The 26,961-nt window shown below is 41.9% G+C and overlaps 1 protein-coding gene across 1 annotated transcript in view; it reads right to left on the reverse strand.

The window, feature by feature from the left end:
* Positions 1–3,458: 3,458 nt before the first annotated feature.
* Positions 3,459–26,961, reverse strand: part of ULK2 (unc-51 like autophagy activating kinase 2) — a 37,359-nt gene continuing 13,856 nt past the window's right edge. Inside the window, exons 7-28 of the mRNA XM_041422895.1 lie at positions 25,957–26,030; positions 25,338–25,439; positions 24,941–24,999; positions 24,552–24,634; positions 22,547–22,597; positions 22,074–22,159; positions 21,294–21,465; positions 20,337–20,397; positions 20,014–20,106; positions 16,919–17,056; positions 15,376–15,521; positions 15,064–15,144; positions 12,052–12,338; positions 11,759–11,949; positions 11,011–11,120; positions 10,036–10,188; positions 9,163–9,371; positions 7,734–7,912; positions 6,748–6,866; positions 6,242–6,399; positions 5,402–5,537; positions 3,459–5,312 (exon numbers count right to left, since the gene is read on the reverse strand). Of these exons, the coding sequence (XP_041278829.1) occupies positions 5,245–5,312; positions 5,402–5,537; positions 6,242–6,399; positions 6,748–6,866; positions 7,734–7,912; positions 9,163–9,371; positions 10,036–10,188; positions 11,011–11,120; positions 11,759–11,949; positions 12,052–12,338; positions 15,064–15,144; positions 15,376–15,521; positions 16,919–17,056; positions 20,014–20,106; positions 20,337–20,397; positions 21,294–21,465; positions 22,074–22,159; positions 22,547–22,597; positions 24,552–24,634; positions 24,941–24,999; positions 25,338–25,439; positions 25,957–26,030 (2,756 nt within the window). The 3' untranslated portion in view covers positions 3,459–5,244. The remainder of the gene's footprint in view (positions 5,313–5,401; positions 5,538–6,241; positions 6,400–6,747; positions 6,867–7,733; positions 7,913–9,162; positions 9,372–10,035; positions 10,189–11,010; positions 11,121–11,758; positions 11,950–12,051; positions 12,339–15,063; positions 15,145–15,375; positions 15,522–16,918; positions 17,057–20,013; positions 20,107–20,336; positions 20,398–21,293; positions 21,466–22,073; positions 22,160–22,546; positions 22,598–24,551; positions 24,635–24,940; positions 25,000–25,337; positions 25,440–25,956; positions 26,031–26,961) is intronic.

A 26,961-nucleotide genomic window follows, 5' to 3' on the forward strand; every position in this document is an offset into this window, starting at 1 on the left:
TTCTGTGGTCACTTGGCTTCACTAACACGTCCTGGGCTGTGGCTCAGCAGGAACATTTCACAAGCTGTAGCACAAATTTTGGCAGTAAACACCCCGCTGTGGAGAAGAATGACATGAGCAACTGCTAAAACTTGTGTGCAGGAGGCAACATGAGAAGGAAAAACAGGCTGGGCTTGACAGGGCCCTTCCACGTGGTGCGAGAAAAGCTGGGTTTGCATTGAAATAAACATGGGTAGAAGCAGGAATGTTCCTCACAGGACCGTTGCCTGATGGAAATGCTCCCCGTTATCCTGTCAGCATCCTTGCAGGCAGGATGCAGCTCTGTGCAGGCCCAAGGGAATTTGGATAAGGATTAACGGTGCTGCAATCAGAGGAAAAGCCTGAGCTGTCAGCATGCAGCATTACATTGTGCCTGTGGAAATGGTGCTGCACTGCACACACCCAGGCTGCACCCTCCCAGCACCAGCAGGGAGGTGGATGGATTCTCCAGAGCTTGTAAAATTCTCACCCATCAGCCCAGAGGGTTTTCATGTCACAACAGTGCTGCTTGTACTTGGCAGCACGCACTGGGAACAAATATCCCAGCTCCCAGTGATCCCAGCGGTGAGTGGGGATAAACCTTCTCACATCCTGGGAGAGAGTCCCTCTTGGTCCTTGTCAGGGACATCTTTTGGCCAGCTGGGGACAGGGAACAAAGCTGAGGGCTTTTTTTTAGCGTTGCAGAGTCTCAGCTGGGTGAGACACGAGGATTTCAGGGAAGTGTGGGATCTCGAGTGAGACAGAGGAATACCCCGTGCTCCCCACACCTGGGAGCTGGCAGTGTTTTCTATTTTAATTCAATCACTAAGAAACAATAAAGGGAGCTATTTATGGGAAAGCAATGGAACTCCAGAGGAACTGGGAGGTGAGCAGTGCTGGGGGGGCTCTAATCTGTAGTTACAGCAGCAAAAGGTGTTTTATTGAGAAGCTGAGCTCAAGATTCCCCCCTACCCTCACTCCTTATAGCCCTCACTCCCCTCTTGGAATCAATTAACAGCAATCAGACCGGCTGCCCTGCCCTGGGGAGCAGCCCTTTGTGCTTCCAAAAGCACCCAGCAGAGCCTTGGGAAGGAGGACTTTGGTTTGGAAGATAAACTGTGCAGTATTTGGTTTCAAGAGTCCACCAAATAATGCAGCTGATCAATAAATGTCCTTTTAGCTGACACACCACACTCACAGAACTTCAAGTTTTCAGCCACAATCTTCAGTCTCTGATTAAATGTCTGCCTAGTCTCAAATCCCAAGCGTTTTCTGGAAGTCACATAACCCAGCCAGATCCCAAACCCAAACAGCACTTGACCATAAAAGAAGATGAACAACAGGGAGAGGATTTTGAGGAACCTACAGGAATCAATGCAGCTCAGTTCATTTATGGCATCACTTGTTTTGAAAGCTGGGGCTGATCTCACATTCCCAAGAAGGAGATACTGTGTCACACACAGCCCTGGTCTGTGGGCTGCATTGTGGACAAGAGTTCAGGCCATGGAAAATGTGAAAGGGACACAAAGAAACAATGGGAATGATTGGCACAAGGACTGCAACAAGACTCAGCAGCCCCACTGGCACTCGGCTGGCTTTCAGGCAGCGAGGAGGGGGGAGCCTGCCGTGCACAAAAGCCTATTGAAAAGGTGTTTGTCCCAAGGAGCAGTGCCAAGGCTTCCTTCAGCTGGGCTCCAGCTGACTTGGAGACCTCAGGAGAGGGGTTACCCTGATGGACTCCACTCCTCTGCAAAAAGGAGGAGCTGTGGGGGCACTCTGGGAAAAGCCACAGCCAGGACCATGGCTCAGGTCAGATGGGGAAGTTCAGGATGAAAAGAGATCTGCTTAAAGACTTAAAAGGCATCCTGGACTGTGAAAAAAGATAGTGGCAAGCAGAGCTCAGAGAAGGCAAAAAAAGTCAAAGGATCAAAATTTAAATTAAAAAGCCCCCCAAAATAGGAGAAGAAGCAGGAATCAAAAAGGAGGTGGGTCACAAGTGAGGTCACAAGCCAGCTTATCTGAATTGCAAAGCCTCAACAAGCTTTGGAAGCAGCAGGATCCAGCTTTCCCTGCTTCAGATGAAAAACAACTTTCCCTTTTTGGTTATTGGGACATGGGTGAATCACAAGTTATTGCCTCTGAACCCTGAGATGATGTGATAATAACTGGATGTAGCTGTACAAGATAACATCAAGAACTATGCAAAACACAGGCAGTCCCAGGAACAGCTCCCTCCTCAAAATGCTCCTTGGAATAATTTGTAGCACCTTAGTTGCAAGTTAAATTAACAGAATTTCCTCCTCTGTGTCAGAGGAAGGGTTGAGAGTTCAACTTCTTGCTTATGAAAAGCAGCAAATGTCAGAATCAAAAAGTGTTGTAGATTCCTCAGCTGACATTTTGTAAAATGGACAGAGTGGAGCAAGTGCAGAACACTCAAGGAGATGCAGGAGAGCTGAGCTAGAAAAGTTCAGCAAATCTCTCAAGTTCTGTCTTTCAAAGGCTGGAGAAAAAGAAGTATTTATAAAAACAAGCACCTGCTGTTCAGCACGGAGAGCCAAAGACAGAGGACAGCTTCAGGATCTTTGGGGAATGAGTTTATGCAGAAAGACAGGCCATGAACATTGGTCTCCTCCTCCTGAAAACAGCCAGCAAGAATAGCCCTTTTCTTCTCCTCCTGTTTGTGCAGCTGTAGCCTTGCTGGCAAGAGGGGAAGGAGAATGAGCTTGAATCCTGAAAGGGAAGAAAGAAAACCAACAAAACCCAGTGAGTTCCTGAGAAAAGCAGCCTATCTCCTAGACTTGTGCATTAAAGCTGCTGCTTTGTTCCTAGATTCGGGCTCAGACATCATTAGCATTCCCAGCTCACTCCTTCCTCATCCTCTTTATGTGCCACTCACAAGTGGAGGGGTTTTTAATAATAAATTGGGGAAAATCTGATAGTATAACTCAAAAATACAATATCCACACAGCAGCTACCACAGCATATCTCAGCTGGGCAGAGGGTACAGGCTGTGAGGTGAACAAAGCCCATTTTTTGGATAGAAATTGTAACTTCCTGCCAGCTTTTGTCAATTAGCTCTGTATATGCTGTTCTGGCAGCCCCAACAGCTCCCCTTTGCTAGAGGCAACAAACAAGCACCTTGTTGAAAGATCATACAGCTGTTACCCAGGATCCTACTTAGCATTTTTGTCTTCCAATCCAAGTTTAAAAAAAAATGGGGAAAAAAAAAAAAAGAAGCAGGGTAAATTGTCTTGCTAAAGCCAGGGAAAAACAAACTCAGGGACACTTTGTTCCAGAGCTATCCAGAGATCATGAACTCAAGGATGCTGCCCCATCCTGCCCTGCTGAGGGGAACATTCAGCAACTTCTTTACCCAGGCAAATAAGAGAATTTTTCCTAAATTTAACACCTCTGATCACAGAGACACAGCAACTCAGTTGTACCATAGAAACACTTCTAGTGTCAGTATTTATTTTTACCTTAATATACATTTATACAGGCCATAATAAAAAGGCTATTACGCAACAGTTCAGTGAGTTATTACCTAGTTCCAAGAATAATGCATGCAATTACAAAGGAGAGGTAGAAACACCGTATTAAAGACCTAAAAATACAAACATTATATAAACAAACACTTTCAAATTAACTGTTGGAATTTCATACAGATAAATAAGGTAAAAAGTACATTACTCTGTCAAAGTAAAGGAAACACGTGGTTATCCCAACACTGAAACAATATTTTGATGTGTAAGCCCTGTACAACTTTGTCAAATAGTTCAGACCACTGTGTTTAAGAGGATTAAAATGATTTTGTCCTGGAGAATGGTTTATTCAAGTATTCAAGCAGTTGAGTAACAAAAAAGTCCCAAAAACAAAGTATAGGAACCATTTCCAGAGAAGCTGATCTGCCCAAATACTTTGCAAATTGCTGTCCTGATGATCTCATGGGATGCTTGAAATGACAATGCCTATAAGGCTAAATGAAGCTTCCCACCTCTCCCCCAAAATGCACACAAAATAATCCTGATTTTTCACACACTCTATATGTAGAGATTCTACATCATTTTATCAGCATCTCAAACCACAACATTATTTTCTGGTTTGTTTTTTTTTTTTAATTTTTTTTTTGCATGGTTCCTTGCAGAACCTTTCAGTTTACAGTATTTATTGTAATACTGCCCAAGAAACAAACTACAGAGAACTGTCATTACACCCCTAAAGACTGCAGGCATTAATGCACATATTGCATGCACAACAAAAGATGCAACCAAATCTATAGAAAAAGCAAACAACCAGCAACTCAACATTGCTATTACTGAGAAAGTCCAGAGCAGTAGTTACTCAAGTATTAGACAAATAGGTATAAAATGGAAAGGTTCACATGAATACAAGTTTTTACACAGTTTGTTTGAAAGTCTTCTAGAAGCTACATTTGAAATTCTGAAAAGAATTTTATGTACACTGAAATGGAATTCAGCCAAGTCCATTGTGCCTTCTTTATCTAGATTTTTTTTAATATAGTTCTTCAAAAATGAATATACAGTTGCTTTAGTAAATTAGTGCAAAACAAAATATTTTGGAAGAAGATCATCAAATAGTATCCACATCAGCTGAAAACCCCCTGGGGATTTTGCACAGATGGAGAGAATTTCTTCCATCCCCATTTCTCCCCTGGGGTCAGAGCGTGTTTGCCATCCCTTCGTATGACAACCTGAGCCATGTGTACAACAGGTGAGCTCCAGACAAGGCAGCTGAGCCCCAAAAAGCTTCAAGCAGCACTTGCACATGGTTAGGGTTTCCCAAATTCACTCAGCCACATTTTACTGAACAGCTTAAAAACTCTTGAGGGAATCTTCTGAGGGAAATGTCTTTTTTGTACCTGATGCAGAAGGATCCGCTCTCTAAAAACCTCACGAGGGAAAAACAACAAACCCTGATCATTCGAGTTCAAAGCACACACACGGGGATCAGTTTGAAATGTGAAGAGAGATTCTTTTAAATTCTGTTGCTAGGAAGGAAAAGGAGCTGCTGTATTGGTAAGGCAAGTGTACTTTTGGAATTTCTCCTCTTTGAATATGCTGCTGTTTCTTTGGTAGTCACCACAGAAATGTAAGAATCATCTTCCACATGGGGCAGAACAAGGACAACAATGAAGCTGTAGTGAAAAAAGTGCAGTATCACTGATGTGGTCCCTTATGTTCACACCATCTGGTCCTCAGGATATTCCTACTGCTCATACACAGCCACTGTGCTGTAGCAGAGTGCAGAAAGCCTTCGCTCGATGCTGGATTTATCTGCAGAGAGAGGCACAGGACAGATGATGACCAGATTGATTTTACAATGAATTAATCCCATGTAATTTTCATTATTCAGCTGAACTTACACTTGTGTACATTTTCTATATCTGCAGGGTCTTGCAGTATTTTAGTCAGTCCCTCCAGCAGCAGGGCTGCCTTGTGGTATCGATATGTGATATCTTCAGTTTGCTGGAACATCTCATCCAGAGCTGCTGACTGCACCTGCAATCAGTCAGGTTCAGAAACTCCATTAGGCAAGTAGCAAAATTTCATAATCACCTAAAAGTGTCATTATGAAAGTCTTTTTCAGCTTTTATTTAGCTGATTTGTTGTTGTAACTAAGACAACAAAATGAAGGTGGAACTAGACGATCTTTAAGGTCTCTTCTAAATCATTCTGTGATTCTGAGAGGACAGAGCACCTGTACTATGAGAATATTCTGCATTAAAAAAATCTATAAAAGCATTTTTTATATGAATAAATATGCACATTCTTACACCTGCATTATCTTGTAAAGAAACAAATTAATTGTGCACAACACCACCATTATCAGGGTTAAGCACAACATTTGCCAGAATCTTTTGTGTGACACAAGAATTCCCTCTCTTCACTAAAACAGTTAACCTTCCATCTCATCCAGAATCTTTTGTGTGACACAAGAATCCCCTCTCATCACTAAAACAGTTAACCTTCCATCTCATCCAGAATCTTTTGTGTGACACAAGAATCCCCTCTCATCACTAAAACAGTTAACCTTCCATCTCATCCAGAATCTTTTGTGTGACACAAGAATCCCCTCTCATCACTAAAACAGTTAACTTTCCTTTGTGGTGACTGAAAATATCAATTCTATTTTCTGGTTATGTAGAAGAGATCTGTGAGAGAAGGCAGCAACTCCTCCAGTTCAGGGAAGAGGAGGGACTCACCATTTCCACAGCACAGTTGTAGATGAGTTTCTCTGCAGTGACACTGTTGATTTCATCAATGAACCTTTGCTTGTCCGAAAAGAAACGATTCAACTTTTCTGTCAGTTTTTTGCACATTCCAATACAGAATTTGTATCTCTCATTGAGGCTTTTCACAACTGGGAGAAAGGTAAGAAAACATTTTTAAAAAACCCCAACAAAACCCAAATAACTCAGCCTAAGTTCAGCTTTGCAAAGTAAACTTGTTTGAACTTGTAGTTTTAATGTTTATTTACTCCACTACTTCTATGACTTGAGTATCTATCAAATAATTTCCATTTCAAGTTAATGAATACCCATTTCCCAACTGTTTCTGGCTGTTTACTATGAGAGTTGTGCAATTGTACATATCTACAGTTCTCCTGCAGAGAAGAAAAACAAAACAAAGGTTGCAACCTCAGCTTTCTGAGTGATGTATCAGCAAAGAAAATTCACAAGCAAAGCAAATTAGATGATGTTGCATCTACCTTGCTTAACAGCAGTGGATGGGTTCAGTTTGCCAGATTTGACCTGTGCTTTGGCAAGATGCAGAGAAGATGCCAGTAACTGGGCAGCTTTCATATACAACACCAGCTGCTCCACTTGTCTAGGGAGAAGAGGGGAAAAAAAAGTAATTTATGCATCAAAATACCTTTTTTGAACAAATTCAAGTCGGGGCAGACATCACTTTTTAATCACAACAGCCCACAGGACCCAGCAACAGCAGAAAAGGAAGACAGATGTTTAAAATGCAGCTCCACCCCTCCCCTCCCTTCCCTTCACAAACATTCTGTCATGGGGTGAGGGGACATCTGCTCATTTAGGAGCTGCAGCAGCAAAGACAAACTGCTTTAAATGCAGACATTTGAAAAAGGAGCACTTATTTGTGGGGACTCTACCCGAGGTCAGTGTCTCACCACAAGTGACAGGGTGTACTTTTCATTTCCTATCCCCCTGCAATTCTCAGTTGTGAAAAGCAAACACTTTACAAGGGTTTTCTGTTGGGTTTTTATTACTTCAGGAAGAAGGCAGGAAGTAGAACTGCCCTTTCCCACCACTTCAAACTTCTCATATTTCTCCTTGCTTTTGATTTTATACTAGGGCTGATTGACTGTTTTTTCCAGTGAAACCAAATTTGGACACTTCTCCCCTTCCAACCTCCACCTCAGGGCTTCAGTCAACAGGAAGGGATGAGGGCTCAGGTCTGCCAGGAGCTGGTTCACAAATTTCCATGCTCAGAAATGCACTGCTGCACCTCAAGCCTGAACTCAACACTTTCCTCAGAAAAGTGGCAGGCCAGGAAAAAAAAAAAATCTTTTGTCTTTGCTCTTTCTGATCTGTCTTCAGTTGTTAAAAAATAATTCCTATAAAGATTCTCTACAGGAAAAGAATGACTCCCAGCAAAAAGGGCTGAGTTTCAATACATTTTGATGCATTGGATCTTGACTAATTCTCTCTCTGACTGCATACTCACCCCCACTCTTTGCTGAGCTGGCTGATCTGATCCACAACGATGCTCTCCTGGATCTGGTACAGTGACACAGCAGAAGTGCACAGGTCTGGGTTTCCTCCCCTCACTGCTGTCAGATCCAGAACACACTCTGTGAATGTCAGCATCATGTTTAGGTGACGCAGAGTGTCTGTGTGCTCTCTCTGTCAGAGGGAAAGATGACAGCAATTTAAGCACTCTAAGCCATCAGCCACATTTAAAACTCTTGTTAATCACTTAAAGATTTCTTGCTATGTCAGTTCTGTGCAGGAATCACATTGTGGTAGAGGCAGCATTAGGAATGACAGAACCAAATGGGCCCTCACAGATCTGAACTTGTTCCCTTCTTTGTTAATGAATTCAAGATATTGTAGCTTATACTTAAGAGTCTTTCAACAAAGCCAAAGGAATTGGTACATGGAGTTCTGTGTTGAAACCTGAGGAACTAAAAATCACAAGTGGGACAAATTGCTTATTTTATTATCAGCAACACAAAAGTATGCTTGGCACTTGTGTGAGGAGCCAGGAAGAACATTTGGCTTTTATTATGTAATAGACTTAATACCTACAAAAGAACTGATCTTCCTCACTCTAATTTACACTTGGTTCTGGAATTAAATTGTGTTAAAAGGTGGCTGTTACCAACGTTTACACTTCAGACTAAAATCTTCAATTGGAGTGAACAACTCAGCGCTGCTCTGTCAGTAAAACACACAGTACACATGCAGAGTTTCTCCTCCAAAAGAAGCCTTCAAAACTAATCAAACATATCTTAGCAATGTTTATAATATTTTCATTAATAATACAGGGTCTAAATACATTTAAAATTCTATTCTTCCTGTGGGAAGAATACAGTGTACTGGTAAGCATTCATGCTATAAGAGATATTCAATAGGGACCCAAATACCTTCCAGCAAGATGTGAATGAGAAACCAGAACAGCATCTGTCTTGACAAATGTACACTCCAAGAATAGCATTCTGGTGAAAGACCACCCCAATTTGTGTTTTTAAAGTGTCACTCCCCCACACATCTTAAAAAAATATAGGACAGTCTTCCCACAAGTAGGATTGGACGTCATTCCCTGACTGTGAGGAGCAATGAAATGCCCAGAGGGGCTTTGTTACTGTCAGCACCCACATCCACTGGCATGAAGAGGCCTCTCTGGGAGGCTCTGGTGGGCAAAAGCAGTCATGTTCCTCTGGTTACCTATTCAAACATATGAAATGCCAGCAAGAACTATCAAAGAGAACCTGGCAACTACTGATACAGCAATATATTCAAGATCCTAAACAAAAAAACAACAAGTGAGACAGCATAGAGGAAACTACAAAGCACACAGAGCAATCCTACATTTACCACATCTGTACCAGCACCATCACACATTAGAAAACACGAAATTATTGTTTTCATACCTCCATTAAAGTTTCCTCAGGCAATTCAGGAGCTTCAAAAGTGATAAAGCCCTCTAGGCTGGGAGGGGAAGTGCCATAAGGGATGTACTTGAGGCTCGGAGCCGCCTCGGCCCCCGGAGGAGAGGAGCCCATGTAAATACCAGGAGGAGAGCCCATATAAACACGGCCACTGGTGGAGCACAGAGACCCTCCAGAGCTGTTTGATCCCACTACAAGACAAATAACACACAGTCTGATTCAGCACTGGGGCTGTGGGTGACAGCAAGTGACACACAAGGAGCCAGCACAGAGAGCCCATGGCAGGCTCTCCCACTGCTCCTTGTGGGGCTCTGCAGGGAGTGCAGAGGATGAACTGTAACAACAGTGACAATTCCTAAGAGTTCTGGGATTCATGGCTGACAAGGACTGCAGCTTGTGCTGTGATTCACACTGCCCATCTGAAGCCCTTAACCTTGGGGTCTTTGATATTTGGCAGCACAGCTGACTCTTGCCAAACTGCAGGCAGCTCCCAGCCCTGGTGTGCTGTTTCTGGGACAATGCATGGCAGCAGGCAAAAATCAGAATTCTGACTTCTCCTCTCCACCTTTGCCATAGAGATCACACTCTGTGTGATCTCTATGGCAAAGGTGGAAAGGAGAAGTCAGAAGTGAGGGAGTAAAGCTGTGTACACAGGAGTTACTCACTGCTGGATTGTAAATCTGTGCCTCTAACCCTCTTTATGGGGGGAAAAGGCAGAAACCATCTGATATTTAGCTCTACTTTCTCTACACTTTCACTGCAGGCCCTGTGCAAGGCAGCAATCAGGCCCAAGAAGTGGACAAGCCCAAGTGCAGCCTTTGAGAAATGTCCACACAACTGCCAGGAAATTCTTACCTGAGGTGGTTCTGGTTCTGAGGACCATGTGGGTGCAGGTGGGAGGGGTGGCACTGCTTGGAGGGGACCCCACAGTGAACATGACAGCCCGAGAACTTGCCCCACTTGCCATGGATGGAGTTGCCATTGCAATTCCATAGGCTCCTGCTGGAGCTGAGAGAACATTTCAGCAGGTTAGTCCTTATTCCATATAATCACACCAAGAAGTAATTATATGCAGCAAATTGGAGCACTGCAACACAATGTGCTTTGATGTAAAATCCAAGCCCTGGACTAGTTAGAAGTTCTCACAGGAAATAAAAGAAGCTGAGTGGACAGTCTTGGTGAGACACAAGCAGTCAAGGTGCAGCTTAATGTATATTTTTATTTTCAATATCTCAGTGTTCTACTCTCACCCAGAAAAGAGCATCAGAGACTCCCTGAGAGCCTGAAGATGTCAGTTTTGCAGCAAAAGATACAGCAGAAAAATTCTAAAGGCAGATTGTGACAGGTCTGGAGGCTAAAGACCAGCCCTGTCTGCAGAACTCCTTCCAACTGCTCAGAAGGGAGAATTTCTGATGGCAAGGGACAAGCTCAGGGAGGAGGAGAAAAAAAACAAACCAACCAAACACCCAGAGTTAACCAGAGTTACATAGATTGGCTTTCATATAAAATCAAGGTGGAAAATGAAAAGCCACAAATGCTAAATTAAAAATAAAACCAAACCAGAAAATCCCAAACCCCTCCAGTAAGCACAGGCAGTCAAGATATTTCTGTGTTTAGCACAGAAATAAGCATTTTCCTGTCTCAGTTATTTTTAAAGCTATGCTAAAGAAATGGAACAGATCCCCTTAAACATTAAAAAAGCCTTCTGTGCTGAGGCTAAAAATTGTCAGAACCAGTTCTCCAAGTTGGAAGCAAAACTGTGATCCAGCTGGCATTCCATAAAAACCCAGGCACAGGGAAACAGCTTGGATGTATCACTCTGATCCTCACCTGTATCCATTGGCCTCTCTGTGTTGAGACTGTCTGTACTGCCTTGGTACAACTGGCCCCCAAGGGTGGTCTTTACCTGTTGGTCTGACAGCTTCCCAGTACTAACAGACCTGGACAGGAAAACACAAGAATTTTCCAAAAAAAAAGGTTATTCAGGGATATCATCCAATTTGCAGCTAAGGATAACTAAGATTCTTGGTATTTACTACAGAGAATTTTTCAACAAAAATAGAAAAAAGTATTGACATCTTGCTTGTTATCACGGATCTTTTAAAACAGAGCAAAACATAAAAATAAAGAAACATTTTTCTCTTGAAAAATTTATGTTGCAAATTTTGTCATAGAGATTTTCAAGCAAAAACTCCACAGGCTCTACAGAGGCAATGAAATTCCAGATTCAGTTAATGAAAACAAAAGGGAACTAGACAGCAACACAAAGTGCTCCAGGAAGTCCCTGCTATATTTATAGCCAGTACAAAATGTTTCTGTTGCACACACCAAACCTCAGCATCCCCTCACAGCTTTTTCACCCTCTGAGAGTTGCTGTGTGCAGTTCTGCTGCCCAGCTGCCTCCCCCAGGGATGCAAAGTTTCTCCTAAAGCAAATGGGAGAGCTCCAAGTTATCACTTAAACAGAGAGCTTTGGGGAAATATCTCCTATAAACACCTCACCTACTCAAAGATGCCCCTTCCTCTTTCAAAATTAGGCCTGAAGTTTGATGAAATGTTCTGTTCCTGGCAGTGCCTACCTGCCAAAGGTGGTTTTGCTGTGCTCTCCTGCCTGTTTGTCAGCTGCCTGGCTGGAGTGGAAGTGTGTGAAGTCCCTTGGGTCAGTGATATCTTTAGGCTGCAGCGGCGTTTCAGCCAAGCCCTGGCGATTTGCCAGGGCCAGCAAGTTGGAGGATGCTTGAGTTTTAGGTATTTTGAAAGGAGCTGTTGCCTTTAAGAACAACAAAAAAAAAATCAACAACAAAAATGTTAGAACCCCAAAATATTCTTGGTTTCAGGCACTGTGTTACTGAGAATTGCAAATTTAACAAACCTTAGTGGGAGAGCCGATGATTGTTGGCAGAGGGGTTTTGAAGAGCCAGTCTGAGCTCCTGGGAGAGGATCCCATGTGCTTGGTAGGGGATGTTCCCAGGCTTCCTGGCCTGCTTGGCTGTGGAGAATGACTGTATCCATACCCAGCATAGGATGGGCAAACTGGGTCTGAATGCTGCTTTCTGAGCTTCTGCTTGTTTTGGTAGATATCTGTGAGAGTAGGAGCACTCTGCAACCTCGCTCCCATCAGAAGTGACTGTGGGGACTGAGATGGTGGTATAGGAGAACCTGTGGAAATGACAAATAAGGTAAAATTCTACTTGCAGTGCTTGCAAAATACATTGATAAAGCCCAAAACTCCAGAGAACAACATTAAACTGCAAATATTGAGATGTGTTTGATCATTAGCTTACTAGACAGCAAGGAGAATCCATGGATTTAACCCATGGATTATTTGAATTATTGCTACACCACACTGATAAGAGCTCCAAGCTGCCAAACAGGCACCATTTCAGGCTGACAGCTGTCCTGGCAGCTGCAGTACAGCTGGCAACCTCCACCAGGACAAATAAAATGGTTGGATTCAGCAGGAATGGCACAACCAGCACTGAAATCCCAAGATGAATAGAGGTTCTCAAGACCTGGAATGATCTTCTTGCAAACAAGAGGACATTGCATGTTAATTACTTGTTCTGTGTGTAATGGCTTCATTTACAGACAAAGGCAGCTCATGTTCCTGCAAGAAAACTAGGAACTAAAAAGAACCAAATTATTCAGATGGAACACTTTGGGGACATGACTTTGAGCAGTTGTTTACTTTTTAGTCTGTCAGAATGAATCTTTTTTCAAAAGCTGACAGAGGAAGTCCACACTTAGGTATGAGTGCAGCTTCTCCTAAAGCAAATGGGAGAGCTCTAAGTTATCATTTAAACAGAGAACTTTGGGGAAATAACTCTTATAAATACTTCACCTACTTAAAGATGACCCTTCTCTTTCAAAATTAGGTCTGAAATTTGATGAAATGTTCTGTTCCTGGTGTATGTTTTTATGTCTCATGATAAGGAACTGTGCAAAGTTACAAACAGTACATCAGACTTCAGCATTATGGCCACAGCTTCCCAGAGGAAATGCCTGCCTGTAACCTCCAAGAACTGACACTGAAGTGAGTCTCACTCATGTTTTAAGAAAAAAAAAAAAAAAAAAAAAAAAAAAGAGGGAATTTGTGAACCATACAACTAGAGAAGGTTTTTAAAAGCTGGCCATGAGAATCTTCTGAGAGAGGCTTCATTTCATGAATGTCTGCTGAAAAAAACCACCCCAAACTTCTTGCAGCATGCTCAGCAAAGTGCCCAGCTGTTACAACACATCTTTCAGCCTTCTTGAGCCCATGTTTTTGCTAGCTGAATTTTGAATATGAGCTACTTCACCTTGATTTCATTCCACTCCATTAGGCAGTATGTTTCAGAACAGTCTGTCTGCCTGCAGCTCTAGCAGAGGGATCAAGTCTATTTCTCATTAATTTTCTGACCAAAAATTTGCTTGCCTGAAATCCCTCTGCTTGTCTCACAGCACTGGGAAGTCTTCACCTGTTGTTTTAGAATCAGCCTGAAATCCCACTGGTTACTGTTCCAGTGTTGTTGCCACCCCAGGGAAGGCTTCTGAATTAAAAGTGTGTCCTCTGCTGCCACTGGCAGCAAGAACAGCTCAATTAGTTCAGAAGCTACATTACGAAAGACATCTTAGGTCCTTAGAAAAATCTCAGTTCAGATGACCTCACCTCACCCAAAGCAAAAAACTGCTTCCCATACCCACTGAAATGCTGAGAAACAGACTTGCTACAATTTGTGGTATTGTACAAACAGAAATACCACTGCAGTCATTTCCAATTAAGAAGTGAAACTAAGGAGGAAAAGAATGCAGAAAACATATGAAGAAATGAAACATTAAAACCCCTGCCAGCCACAAAAACAGTGCTGTGGTGTGTAACAAGTTAGTTTGATACTGGCAAAAGGCACTAAACCAACAGCCTGACAAAACTCTATCCAAAGTAAAGTTGCAACAAGAAAAGCAAACACAGTTCTTTGTATTCTCTTCACACACACCCCTGTTCACTTTTTAAGAGACCATTTCATATCTAAGGATTCACTCATTCCTTTTGTTGAGCCAGCCACTGGCATAGCAATTACCAAGGCAATTTTTGAAACACATCATAGAACTTATTTCATATGGATGGAACCATTCCCAGACCTGGCTACTCCAAGAAGTGAAGGCTCTGCCATGCCCAGATGGTTTTGGACAAGTGTTTAAATAGGAGAAAAACTCACAATGCAGTTTCAATATCACACCATAAAAAGTCAAAATAAAAAGCATAACTAGTATTTTAGCCAGAGAAGAAAATGCACCCAAAATGTGCACAGAGCAGAAGATGTTGTTGCTGAATTGCATATTCTTATACCCAATCCTTCTGGCATTACAGTGCAATTCCATCTTTAACAGTCTCAGAACATCTCCAAGTCCTACTTCTTCCTCTTTTTTTTTTTTCCCCTGCTGGCATGCCATAATGATTTATGACTTGCAAAGCTTGCTGACTGCTTAGCAACAGGAACATCAGATCCCAGCTGATCTCCCAAGGGAATGACGAAAATGTGTTGCACGCTGTGCACTGGCAGCTCTGCCTCCCTTTTCTGAGAACTGGCATGACAGAGCTGGTCTATCAAAACCAGATTCTCAGAAGCATGTTACTACCATTCATTATAAACCAGCCCTGGTTAAAGACAGGCTTCATCAGAGTTGTTGTTCCATCTTGAGAACAAGAAATTTCAGTTGCTGTCTTACCGTGTAGGGAATTAGTTATGGGCAAAGGTGTCACCCAGGCCACAAATGGGCTGTTTCTACAAAAACTCAATGTCTCCTATTAACCCATTCTAATGTGTGTTGGCTCTCCTACCCCTTCACAAAATGCTCTAGAAGCTCTATCAAAATAATGCTGATTGCACTGTCCAAAGTCACTCACCTGAGAAGTTTCTACTCCTTGATTCATGTCCTTGGAGCTGTCCACAACAACAGTGCCCAAGCTGCTCAGGTATGGTTCCAACTATGCAAACAAAACCAAAACATGGATTTACACTTCCTACTTCACTTACAAAGAGAAAACAAGTGAAAACCTAGTTAGTTTACTTCTGTGAGCCATTTAGCAGAAATTATTTCTGCACACGTGAGCTGGCTGGGCAGGTTGCGGTTTAAGGTTAATTTCAAGCAAGAATCAGATTTCTGAACGACTGCTCCAGATAAAGCTTGACTAATTGCTGAGCATTTCTGTGCTTACCTAGTGGTGAAGGAGAGTATGGTCTGGAAGATCCTGTGGACAGCCTGCGCCCCACGCCCTGGGCAGGGTCAGCTGGCACTGGAGAGCACGAGCCCATCTTCATGAACCCCATGGGGCTGGTGTTGGAGCGCCTCACAACCCCAGCTCTGCAAGGGAAAGGGATGGTCACACTCACACTGTGCTCACTGGCTCCTTGAGATAAGCTTCAGAATCCCCCCTGAGGAGTCTGATCAGTTAAAGGAAATACTGCTGTTTCAAGAGAAAGCTAAGAACTTAAGATTTCCATACTGACAGTAATCAAGATTTAATTCCTTTTGTTATCACAGGCTTTTAAATGTTGAATGCTGTGGCAGTCATATTTTCTGGAAAAATCCCTTTGCCCAGGATTCTTCTCCTGGGAAGCTGAGAAGCCTCAGAGAAAAAAGGAAAACAGTATTATCTCATTTGCTTCTCCTTTGTTTTGCTGCTTTGGAATGTGGTTGGAGATTGTTTCATTGGTTTCATGTGAATTGTTTTGACTCATTGGCCAGTTATGGTCAAGCTGTGTTGGGGCTCTGGAAAGAGTCACGAGTTTTATTATCTTTTAGCCTTCTGTAAGTATCCCTTCTGTATTCTTTAGTATTCTTTAATATAATATAGTATCATAAAATAATAAATTAGCCTTCTAAGAATATGAAGTCAGGTTCATCATTCCTGTCTTCATCTGGGAACCCCACAAATACAAGATAATGCCATAACAGTCTGTTAACTGGAGAGCATTAAAACAGACTTCCCTTAGTACACTCTAATCTTCAAAAAACTTGATCACAATTTTTTATTTTATTTCACAACCAAGTATTGCTGTAAATGCCCATTTTTTAAACAGCAAAGATTCTGACAAAATTTTCATATTTTGTCTGGAATACAGATCAGATAACTGAAAACAGACTATTTAAGGGAGTAATTTCCCTGAATGCAGCAACTATAATCAAATCAGGGATCCTGGAAAAAATGTGCAAGAAACCCTGGGTTTTGTTTTTGTAAAGATCTCCAGAGTTCTGAGTAGTCTATTTATGAGTCTTTGACCTTCACCAGCCTGATCCTGTAGACCACAAGGCAGAGAATAAGCCTGGCTCACTAGAGCCTTGTAATGAGACAAGCTGGTTAACTGGCATGCCAAAAATTGTTTCTTTGATATTCTACAGAACAAAGCATTCATCTCATCACTACATGTGTGAAAACAAAACAGAACTTATTACTGACATTTCAGTTCATGATGTAATGCCATGCAATACACAAAGAGCAGCAAAAAAGCAAGACTTCATCTTTTTACCTTCTTGGGTTGCATTTTGAGTGAAAGAACAAGCTCAATTTGTTTTCATGAAATATTTCAAGTGCCCATCCAACAATCTTGAGATTGTGAAGGGCTTTTATTTGTTATCATTGAAACGTCTCTTTAGCGTGGAAGAAAAATGACATTAGCAAGAAAGCGGGGACATCTGCCAGGGTACAAACACCAAGCAGAACCAAGAGAAAGGAGTTAAAAAGCCTAGGCTCAGCTCACCTGGGTGATCCGTGGGGGTTTGACACGGGGCTGGCAGTGGAGGAGAGGTTCTGTTCGATGCGCTGGTAGTTCCGCAGCTGGGTGGGAACCGGGATCGGCGCCGTCTCGCTGCGGGGGGACACGGAAGGCTGACAGTGCCTGAAGTTGGGAGGTGTGGAGATAGGAGATGGAAACAGGAGATGAATACAGGTAGGTAAGTCTCACTCTGTCAGAATTGCACTGTAGGAATTTGGAGAAAATCTAGGAAACAGGCAAATGAACTTCTTCCGTGCTCCCTGGGCGCGCTGCGATCTCGGCTTGTCCTAACCCGGCTCCAACGCTGCACAGAGGAGGATCAGGAACTGTTCAGGACTCCCTGCCTTCCCTGCACTGGCTGGGATCACACAGAGCTGGGAGTCAGCCCTTGGTCACACATCACTGAGATCTCCAGATCCCTTTGACTCCCTGCCAAGCCGCCCGCTGTGTTTACCACACTTGAAAATAGTGTTCTAGGAAAACCCAGGGACAGGAAGTTCAGAGCAGGGCTGGAATGTGGACAAAAGCCACCGAAGCACAGGCAGAGATATCCCCAGAGACATCATGAACTTGCAGGAGGAAAACATGTTATGTAATGTAAGAACCAACCCCTGGCAGGGGGAGCCAAACCACACACCTGAACATTAATCCACAGATTCCAACTGCAGATTGCCCAAGTTCAGCTGGAGTGCCAGTGACCTGCCTCAGGGTGGCTCCTGACAAGGGACTCAAACCACTGCATGTAATCAGTAACCAACACTTTTAAAGGAAAACAGAATTCAACTGAAAGAATTTCAAACAAATGGACTCTGTGGAAGATAATAATTTTACTATCTGGTCTTTTATTGACCATGTATTTAAAGAAAGATTACAAATTCTTAGAAGAAATGTGAAAAAAATTCTCTAGAAGACAAGATTCACTGCCTGGCTCCAGCTGAACTGAAATCTGGGATTTTTTACTGTAATTGTCCTATTCTCTTTGCTACCACTTAGAATGAAATATTACTTACTAACAGGCACAGAACTTCCTCAGCAAAAGAAAGTAAGTTGGTCCTGCTGTTGCCACCCAGTTTCTGGATCCCACAGAGTAATTTGGAAGCTGGCTGTGGACACACAGTCAGCAGAAAGCCTGCAAACTTCCAGGCAGGGAGAAGAAGTCCCAAGTGGAAACCACAGGAAGGCTGTGGGCAGCCTGCCATGGCTGAGCACACTCAGGGAGCACAGGGAGCCTCTCCCCAGGAGAGGGAAGCAGATGTTATTGAAACTGTGGCAGTGACACTCAGGAGACCATGAAGGCACTTCAACTTTTAAAGAACTCAGCACAGAAAATGCCTTTTCCTGCTCTCACACAGCTCTGCAGGTAGGTCCAGGCAAGCTCTTGAGCTGTGAGCTGACAGGAGGCAGCAGTGCTGTGTGAGAGGGGGGCAGGGGCACAGTGCTGGGCTCCCCAGCTCAGGCTCAGAGCTGAGCTCTGACCAGGCATCCTCCAGTCTGATGTGGGTTGTTACCAGCTAGAGAAAATGCAATACAGATGTGTGCAGAGCTGCATGCAAATCTTGTTTCTCTAAGATACAGAGATTAAAACTGATAATAAACCACAGGAGAGTGAACCACCTCGACCTAATCTGCCCATTCTGGCTGGAGACTCTGTCAAGACACACAGCATAAAGCAGCATAACTATGGGCACAATTAATTCAGTTTCATCAGTTAATCAGAAAGATTCACTGTTTCACAGGGCATAACCTTTTGTAAAACACCAAAAAATTAAGAGAAACAGCCTACAAACAATGAAAGAACATTTTTCAGGAAATAAAAAAACAAATCCCAAAACCAGCATCTTGTAGAATATCAATCAGAAACACACTCTGCTTTCTTCAGACCATGCCCCATGCAGCCCCAAATGCAGTTACTGAATTAACTCAGCCAGTAATTAAATCAAACTATTACAGTACAGAGTGTGAACAGTAGGCACCTGTTTCTAATCACATGACCATTTAGCTCTCAGTAATGTACAGATAACACAACTGGCAGATTTTCATAACATTTTTAACTCTAAAAACCCTGCCTGACCCAACTTAAAAAAGGAAAGAACAGTGTATTTATACATTGCAGATGGCCAGTTCAGAGCAAATGGGTCTCTACAGGCAAACCATCCCCATTATCTGCCCTTAAACATAAAACATGAGGCTAAAAGCTGTATTGACAGGGCCTGTCAGCACATTTCCCCAACTGCACAAAGATCAGCACAAAGTAACAAACTTTTCTTGTGACAAGCATTTCTAAAAAATAATGCTGACTTGCAGCCCTCTAGCACTGGCACAAGCCAAAAATGCACCCAACAGAATAGCTGTATTCCCCAGTTAGCCACTCATCCTCTTTCTGTTGTACTGAAAACATCACGAAATTCATCACTTGAACAAATTCTGCTTAGATATTCCATGAGTAGTTAAACACCATAATTAAGCTTGACATTTTCCAAAGTAACAGGAAAGATTTCAGGCCCCTCTGATAAAAATCAGTTCCATTTTAAACCAGCAGAAACTGAAGCCTACAGCCATGAGGAAGAAAGGGGACTAATTACCAGTCCTGCTGATGGAAAACCTGCAATACATGTTTAGCTCCTTCATGTGACTTTGGCATGTTGTGAGACACAGCCATGAAATTCACACTAATCACTTGCACAAAAGCCACACCCAGTGACCAGACAAACCAAGCCAGCCACGAGACACAAATTCACTGCAATCTGGGTTTGCAAAGTTCCTCTTCTCTCACAACCACTTTGCAAAATGTATCTGCATTCAACATCTTGACTTACTACATGAAGGCTGTGGTGTGCTTCCCAACACCAAAAAAGACAAGTCAGTTATGTCCCTAAAGTTCTGCTTTTAAACAGCTCAAAATTTAGACAGAGAATGCTCTAAAGGAAATCTTTTGGGGATGCACCAGAGAAGGCATGAAGGGTAGAGAGCCTGGAGAAAAGAGGTCTGGCTTCTATTTTAGTCCAGTTTCACAATTAAAAAAAGAAAGAAATAAAGCCAAACCCATAAAATAGCAGAGAATTTAAGGCCACATCACACACCTGTTAGCTGTACCAGAGGCAGCACTTCGAGAAGAGGCTGTGGATGGTTTCTGTACAGTTCCTGAGCTTCCAGAAATAGTTAATGGTGACTGCCTGTGGAAACAAAAACCACTGTCAAAAGACAGGTCCTCACACCAGAGAAACTCTACTTGGCAGCAAAACTTCCTGAATTCAAACTGTTTAGATACTCAAATTCAATTCTTGTTTGTCTTTGAGAAAGTCCACAGAGCTATGACAACCCAAAAGCCCAGAACCCCCTTCTGCAGCTGCAGAATCAATTTTAGAAGAGGAGGTTTCTTTTGGAAGAAGCTCAGCACACCTACCCTCCACACATCAAGAACTCACTGGAAGCCCGCCTGCCAGCTGCTCCCAAAGGCATATCATCTGCAGGAGGGAACACATGGAAAACCCATGTCAGCAAGCAGAATCAGAAAAAAAAATACATCTTCCATATTGCTGTTGTAGAGAAAAACATTTCTGTGAATGTATGGAGGTTTTCCACTAAAGGTTTTGTGTAGGAAAATCTCATGTGACCACCCTCCCAACAAAAATAGAAATGGGGAAGGGAGTTCTTCACCAAGTTATTTTGCTGTTTGTTTGTGGGTTGTTGCCATATTAATAAGAATTTTGAAATAAACTCCATTGTGTAGGAGTACAAGGTATCAGCACTGGGATGTTTACAACAATGGATGGCAGAAATCCTTCAGGCAGCCATTTAGTCAAATATTTACCACAACTGGTGGCATCATCCAGAAATCAGCTGACCTTGTGCAATTCAGGTTGGGACCAAGTCATAAATGTGCTACATCCAAGTTTTTCCTTTCTGTAAGCCCAGGCTGATGTTTTACCTTTCATGTTAGAAGTGTTTCATGTTTTTACCTACACCTGTTATTTAAAGCTCTAGAGCATGAGCTCCAAATGTTCAGTGAGTCTGGAGGAAACAAAGTGCCTGCTTCCACAAAGAACTCCAAGAGAATCCTTGGGTCTTTTATCAGCAGTTGTTTACAACTGAATCTCTTCTTCTACTGCCAAGCCCCACTATTTTCCATGACTTGAAACCACCCCTCTTGCATATTTGGCTGCTCAATTGAAGATAAAAATGTCCCAGATGGACGTGCAGTATTAAAGAGTTTCCTTCCAAAGAGGAATCAAACTACATCAATTAATTTCAAATTGAATTCTGACACATTTAGAGCAAAGAGAGCCAAAGAACAACAGGAGGTAGAAGTGTGTTATGAATGAAAATTGGATCGAGATGTAAAAATAAGAAAGGTTCTTACATGAATGGTCTGAAGAGATATTGTGTGGGACAAGAACAAAGTCATCTGTGTCACAAGAGGAGTTCTTGCTACTGGTACTGGCAGAGTCTTTAGAGACTTGAAGATAGTTAGGAGGACCCAGTGGAGGGGAAGACAAATTTTCTTCTTGAATGTGCTGCATGTCTGGCAGAGACTGGAGGGGGAGTGGTGGGAAAAACAAAGTTACAAAAACCCACTGTAAATCCAGTGATTCACAAAGTAGAAATGCTTTTGAACTCTGACATTTCAAATACTGGATAACCCTGGAGTGTCAGTTTAGACAGTTCTATACTGATCAGGCTGTGAGTTTAAACAACTGGGATTTATCCAATCATTCCTGGTGATAAAGATGTACCTGTTCCAAATGTCACACAAAATTGAAGTCACTGGCTTGTAATAAGGGGCCTTAGCCAAAAGGGCCAATTCAAAATTTATCTGTAACACTCATTACATTAGCAGAATACCTAAAAATTTGCTGCTCTAGCATTTGATATCATCATATCTCATGATATTTGTATGGGTTTTTTTCTTTACCTTAACCAAAAAGAACAACAAAACCCCCACAAGATACAACACAAGGAACAAGAGAGCACCAAAGTGTCAATGGTATTTAAGGAAAAGACAGGGGTGTTCCTTGCTCTTTGCACCTAAACATGACAGTTTACAGTGTTCAAGTATTAAAAGATTTTAAAAATTCATGAATTCTTGGCTAAACATTACAGAAAACATTTTCTGGAGATTGTTGTGTAACACAGAACTTACTGGAGGAGAAGCAAAGCGACAAGGAGAGCTACCACAGGAACTGCCAGAGACTGAGCCTGGGTATGTGGGCACTGGTACAGGACAAGCTAGAAGAGAAAAATCCAGAGGTTGGGGGAAAAAAAAAAAAAGGGACTAAGACTTCAAAAGGCTGAATTTCAAACAAATTTCCTCACTGCTTCTCATTCATAAGCCCTTACACAGCTTTTAAGAACAGCACATCCTCAGTCACACGAGGGTATTTAAGTTCAGTGCAAACGTCAAAAGAACAAGTAAATAAGTATCACATTTCAGTCTGGCATAATACAAGAAAGGATTCAACACTCAGGCTCATAATAGAGCACAACAACAGGCAGGCTGAGGAAAATGTCCCATAAACACTTAGTGTGATATTTGGCAGATCTTTCTCCCTCCCAGCCTGTAACATTCATCATTCACACAAATAAGTGAAAAAAAAAAAAATCCTAACTACTTACATTTTTTCACTGTTGAAATGTGATCCAGGAAAGGGTGGTTGAAAAATGCTTCTGTAGAACAAGAAACAAGCACCATTGTGAGTAGATGTACAAATGACAGAATTTACAGACTGTATTGCAGATGGTGATAAATGGTTGCCTTCCCAGAATCAACACTGCAGAGCCAGAGGGTGAAGAGCTTATAAAAGATTAAAGCTTTCTATGGTATGTGCTGCTATAGAGTTTGGAAAGGAAACAAGAATCAATTTAATAACTTCAAACATCAGTCAGCAAGGCAAATCAGACTGAATCACTAGAAGAAATCTTGTGACTGCACTTAAAGCACAAGAAACCTCCCTATACTGCTGAGGGAATTATGTTCTCTGTGGTAGTAATTCAGTTTTAGTCTGCTCTTCAATACAGTGAGCATTTTTCACATCAGACACTGAAAGTGTTTTCAGTTCTGCCTTTCCCAAGGATTGACATTTATTTTGAAGCTATTAATGCTACACCTTAGGTGACAAAAAAGATCATCACAGCAGAGCCATTCTCCTTTCCACTTCCCAACAGCAGAACATGACCTGTGCAGCCAGTTCATGGCAAAAACCAGAATTAGACACCACTTCTTTAACAATTTCCTCAGTGAACTCGCTGTTGTTACATTAGAAATACTTTGCTTTTGTTGTAAATGGATATGCTGAGGCACTTTTAATTGAGCATAACCAGTTGGCCACCAGGTTACATGGAAAAGTTTTGTTCTGCAAGGAGCAGTGTTCAGCTGGTTCAGGGAATTTGAGGGTTGGTGGGAGCCAGCTGCTGAGCTGGGTGAACTTTAATGTCCTAACACTGGAGGAAAAACAATGCTGTGCCTCAGACATAAGCAAATAACAAGGAGGAAAAAAAAAAAAGAGAAAGAATCTGAGGCCTGGAGTATGTCCCTTCCTTCAGCAACACTTTTCCCCATGACCTGATAAGGGAAGGAATCCAGCTGTAATGCCTGAACAATGTAATTATTCACTTGAACACAGGGATCAGGTGCTCTCCAGCTTTGGTACAACACCTGCTGTTCTACTTCATATTACTGGAAGATCAACAACATTTCCAGTGCTATTTTTACTCTAACAACAGGCGACTGGGCTCTGCTATAAACTCTCCCTTTCACTCCCTTTGCTAAGCACATTCCAGAGCAGCCCCTTTGAGGCCCTTTAAGTGGCTCAGCCAAGGAAAACATGACTTTCAGCACTGCCACTCTGCTTTCTATTTTTCTTTCGAAGCACAAACGCTTTCTCCCACCACCACAAGTGATACAGTCAATTTCCCATGTTTGAAGAAACTGTAGGGATCAGCACACCCAGAGTGCACAGTGGAATCAATTACTCACAGTCCATGTTTGAGAGGTATTATTTCTCCTACGTGTAGAGATTTATATACTGATCAAAATAATCTGTGACATTCTACCCAATTATCATGAGCTTTTTCTGGATCTGAACTAAAATTTTAAGATTAATATTTCCTGGCAGCTATGAAAAAACTGCATTAACAAGTAGTGCTATAAAATTTAAATAAGCAGCATGAATATCATGACATGCAAGATGCAGCTAAGAAGAATTAACCAAGATGTAACTGTTCAATAGTGTGTTTCCAAAGTGGGTTCTTCCAGTACATGGAAATCAGAAATGTTTGCTCCCAGTCTGATGCTAAAACACCAGTTAATAAGACTTCAACATGAAATTTAAGGCATAGCAGTAAATCCTTGAAGGAAGGGGCACAACTGAAATAATTAAACTGATTTATATTTCACTACTCAAAAACAAAGTCATGATTTATGTGCATCACTTAATACTGACAGTAGTTATCCAGTGATTTGTTTTAGCTACTCTGCCTTCTTTATGAAAACAGAGAAGAAAAAACCACTTCACTTCTCATGTAATTGGCTGTGGACAAAAGGTCAAGATAATTATTCTGGTCACATGAATACAACTAACAAGGAAAGTCAGAAGAGTAAGAGGAAAAAAGAAATACATACCAAAGTCCATTCTATCCTTTTGGTTTCTCTGTAGCAAACCCAACAGCAGGTCAGCCAGGTAAGCTGATGTTTCCCTAGGAATGCTGCACACAAGAGGAAGTAAAACATGCATTAAATGTAATGCATGCATTGAATAATGCATAGCACATTGAATTGCAGGAAATCAGCATTCTGCCACGTCCCTAAGTCATCACTACCTGTGCTTTACAGCCTTAGTCCATTTAGTTTCAGCTAGGTACAAAGCAAAGTGCAACATGATTCACAGGTATCACACTACATCCTTGCAAAGACAGCAACAGCAAATATTTTTATGAATCCCAGGCATTCCCCAAGATGAAAAAGTGTTCAATCAACAAGTGCAAGTGACAGGAAAGGCCATGGTGACATACCTAGGAATCAAATTCCTGTTCTTTTCATAAAACATTCTCAAATCTTGAGGACTATTGGCCTGTCAAATAAAAATGTACATTAATTAAAGCTCAGTTTCATGGAGGAAATAGCTTTTGTTCCTAAGCACACATACACAAAAAGGAGACTTTGCATATGGGCATTAAAGGAGAAAACACCAAGCAGAGCAGTGCCTTCAGCACTGAGGCTCCTTATTTATGTATTTCCTCTGGATTGAACACACTTATCATGCAGACTGAGCATAAACAACTTCTCCCTTGGTATTCTCAAGCCTTTGCAGCACCAACACTCAGACATCACTTTATTCTGCTTTCCTGACTAGAAGCAAGAACCCCAGGAATGTCCTTCAGACTGAGGGAAAAGGAAACAAAGTGCTACCTGAAAAGGTGGTTTTCCAACAAGACACTGATAAATCACAGTTCCTATGCTCCACAGATCTGCTTTAGCATCATAGTGCTGAGACATAATCACTTCAGGGGCCTGGAAAGAACAGCAAATTCTCAGAAGGGAAAACAAAAAAAGGAAAGCCACAGCAATATGAATCTACTGTCAGAGCAGTATTAACAGAGACCACTTCATTGTAAGAGAAAATTAACATTTTCATGTGCATTACATGGCTTGAGAGCTACCAGCTCCATCTAAAATGAAAGTTTCAAAACCACAAAGAAACTAGAAATGCTGATGTTCTGAAGAAAGCATCCAGCATTTGGCATGTTTGGGAAGAAGAGGGATGTGTTATTTACTTGGCTTCTGCAGTTCTTCTTCTGGACAAAGAACCACTAAGAAATGATTGATGTCCTCTGATTATAAAAATCATAGTCTCCAAATCCCAAGGAAATTAAAAAAAAAGATAGTAAAACTATGGAAAGGGGAACTGCACTCTGTCCCTCATCCTTGTAAAGAAACATGAGGCATTTGCCAATCTGCAAGCAGCCAATTATTTTGTTTTGGCAGGAGAATGTTTGAGACAAGCAAGATAATGTGAAATATCCCTTACCATGTACATAGGGGAACCACACAGAGTTGCAGCCATCATGTTGCTGTGCAGATAACGAGCAAACCCAAAGTCAGCTGTGTAAAAAACGACCTTGGTCAATGAAGAGAAAGATAATTTTCAGTTTTTTACAGTCTAGAAATCACCTGCCTCTGACTGAAATCTGCTACAATTAACGGTGGGATTGAAAAAAAGACAGGTTTAATATCTAGCAAGCTGCATGGAATAGTAGAATCTTTGTCATGCTGAAAGAATAATGTATTATCTTTCAAATGAGCAAGCCAAGAAGCAGCAGTGACATCATTTGCACAAACTGCTGCTCAGGCACCTCCCCAGCTGCAGAACAGCCTGTCTGGCATCAGCAGGAAAGGATTAAAGTCACTGGCTAAATATAAATGGCTCATTAAGAATGATGAATATACAATCTGCCTGCAGTGAAATCACATCAGGTACAAGCTGAAGAAGTCAAGTTTCAGGTGCCTGAATTTTCCATGCAGGCAAAGGCATCTGAAGCTATCAAGTAAGGACAGCAAGGGAAGAAGTTTTGTCTTCCCTGTGCAGTTTTTGAGCAAAAGCACAGGAATGAACTTGTTTAAAACCAGGTAGCTTTAAACAGACACTTAACAGACAACAAGGAGTGATTAAAACTCCTGAAGTGGCCTCTGCAGAGGAGTTTGGTAGTATCATGAATATTTGACATCTCTCCCCTGTTACAAGGCCAAACCTCCTTTCTGCCATGCCAAAAACAGGTCATAACTTTCATTTCTAAACCTCTCAAATAACCCTCAGGAGGATCTACCACTGAAAAAGAAAACAGCTGGAAATGCAATTGGAGTCTTGCATACACAGAGTTTTGAAATGGGTTAAAGGCCACTCCAAGTTTCAAAAGTTAGATTTATACCTAATTAAAATAGTTTAGTACTAGAAACATCAGCTAAATAGATCTGTCCTGCAGATTTAATCAAACAGGTCTTTATGATTCAATCTTTTTTTTATCCTGAGAATACA

This window comes from Onychostruthus taczanowskii, unplaced genomic scaffold (assembly GCF_017590055.1).
Source record: "Onychostruthus taczanowskii isolate IOZ18803 unplaced genomic scaffold, ASM1759005v1 scaffold75, whole genome shotgun sequence".
NCBI lineage: Eukaryota > Metazoa > Chordata > Aves > Passeriformes > Passeridae > Onychostruthus > Onychostruthus taczanowskii.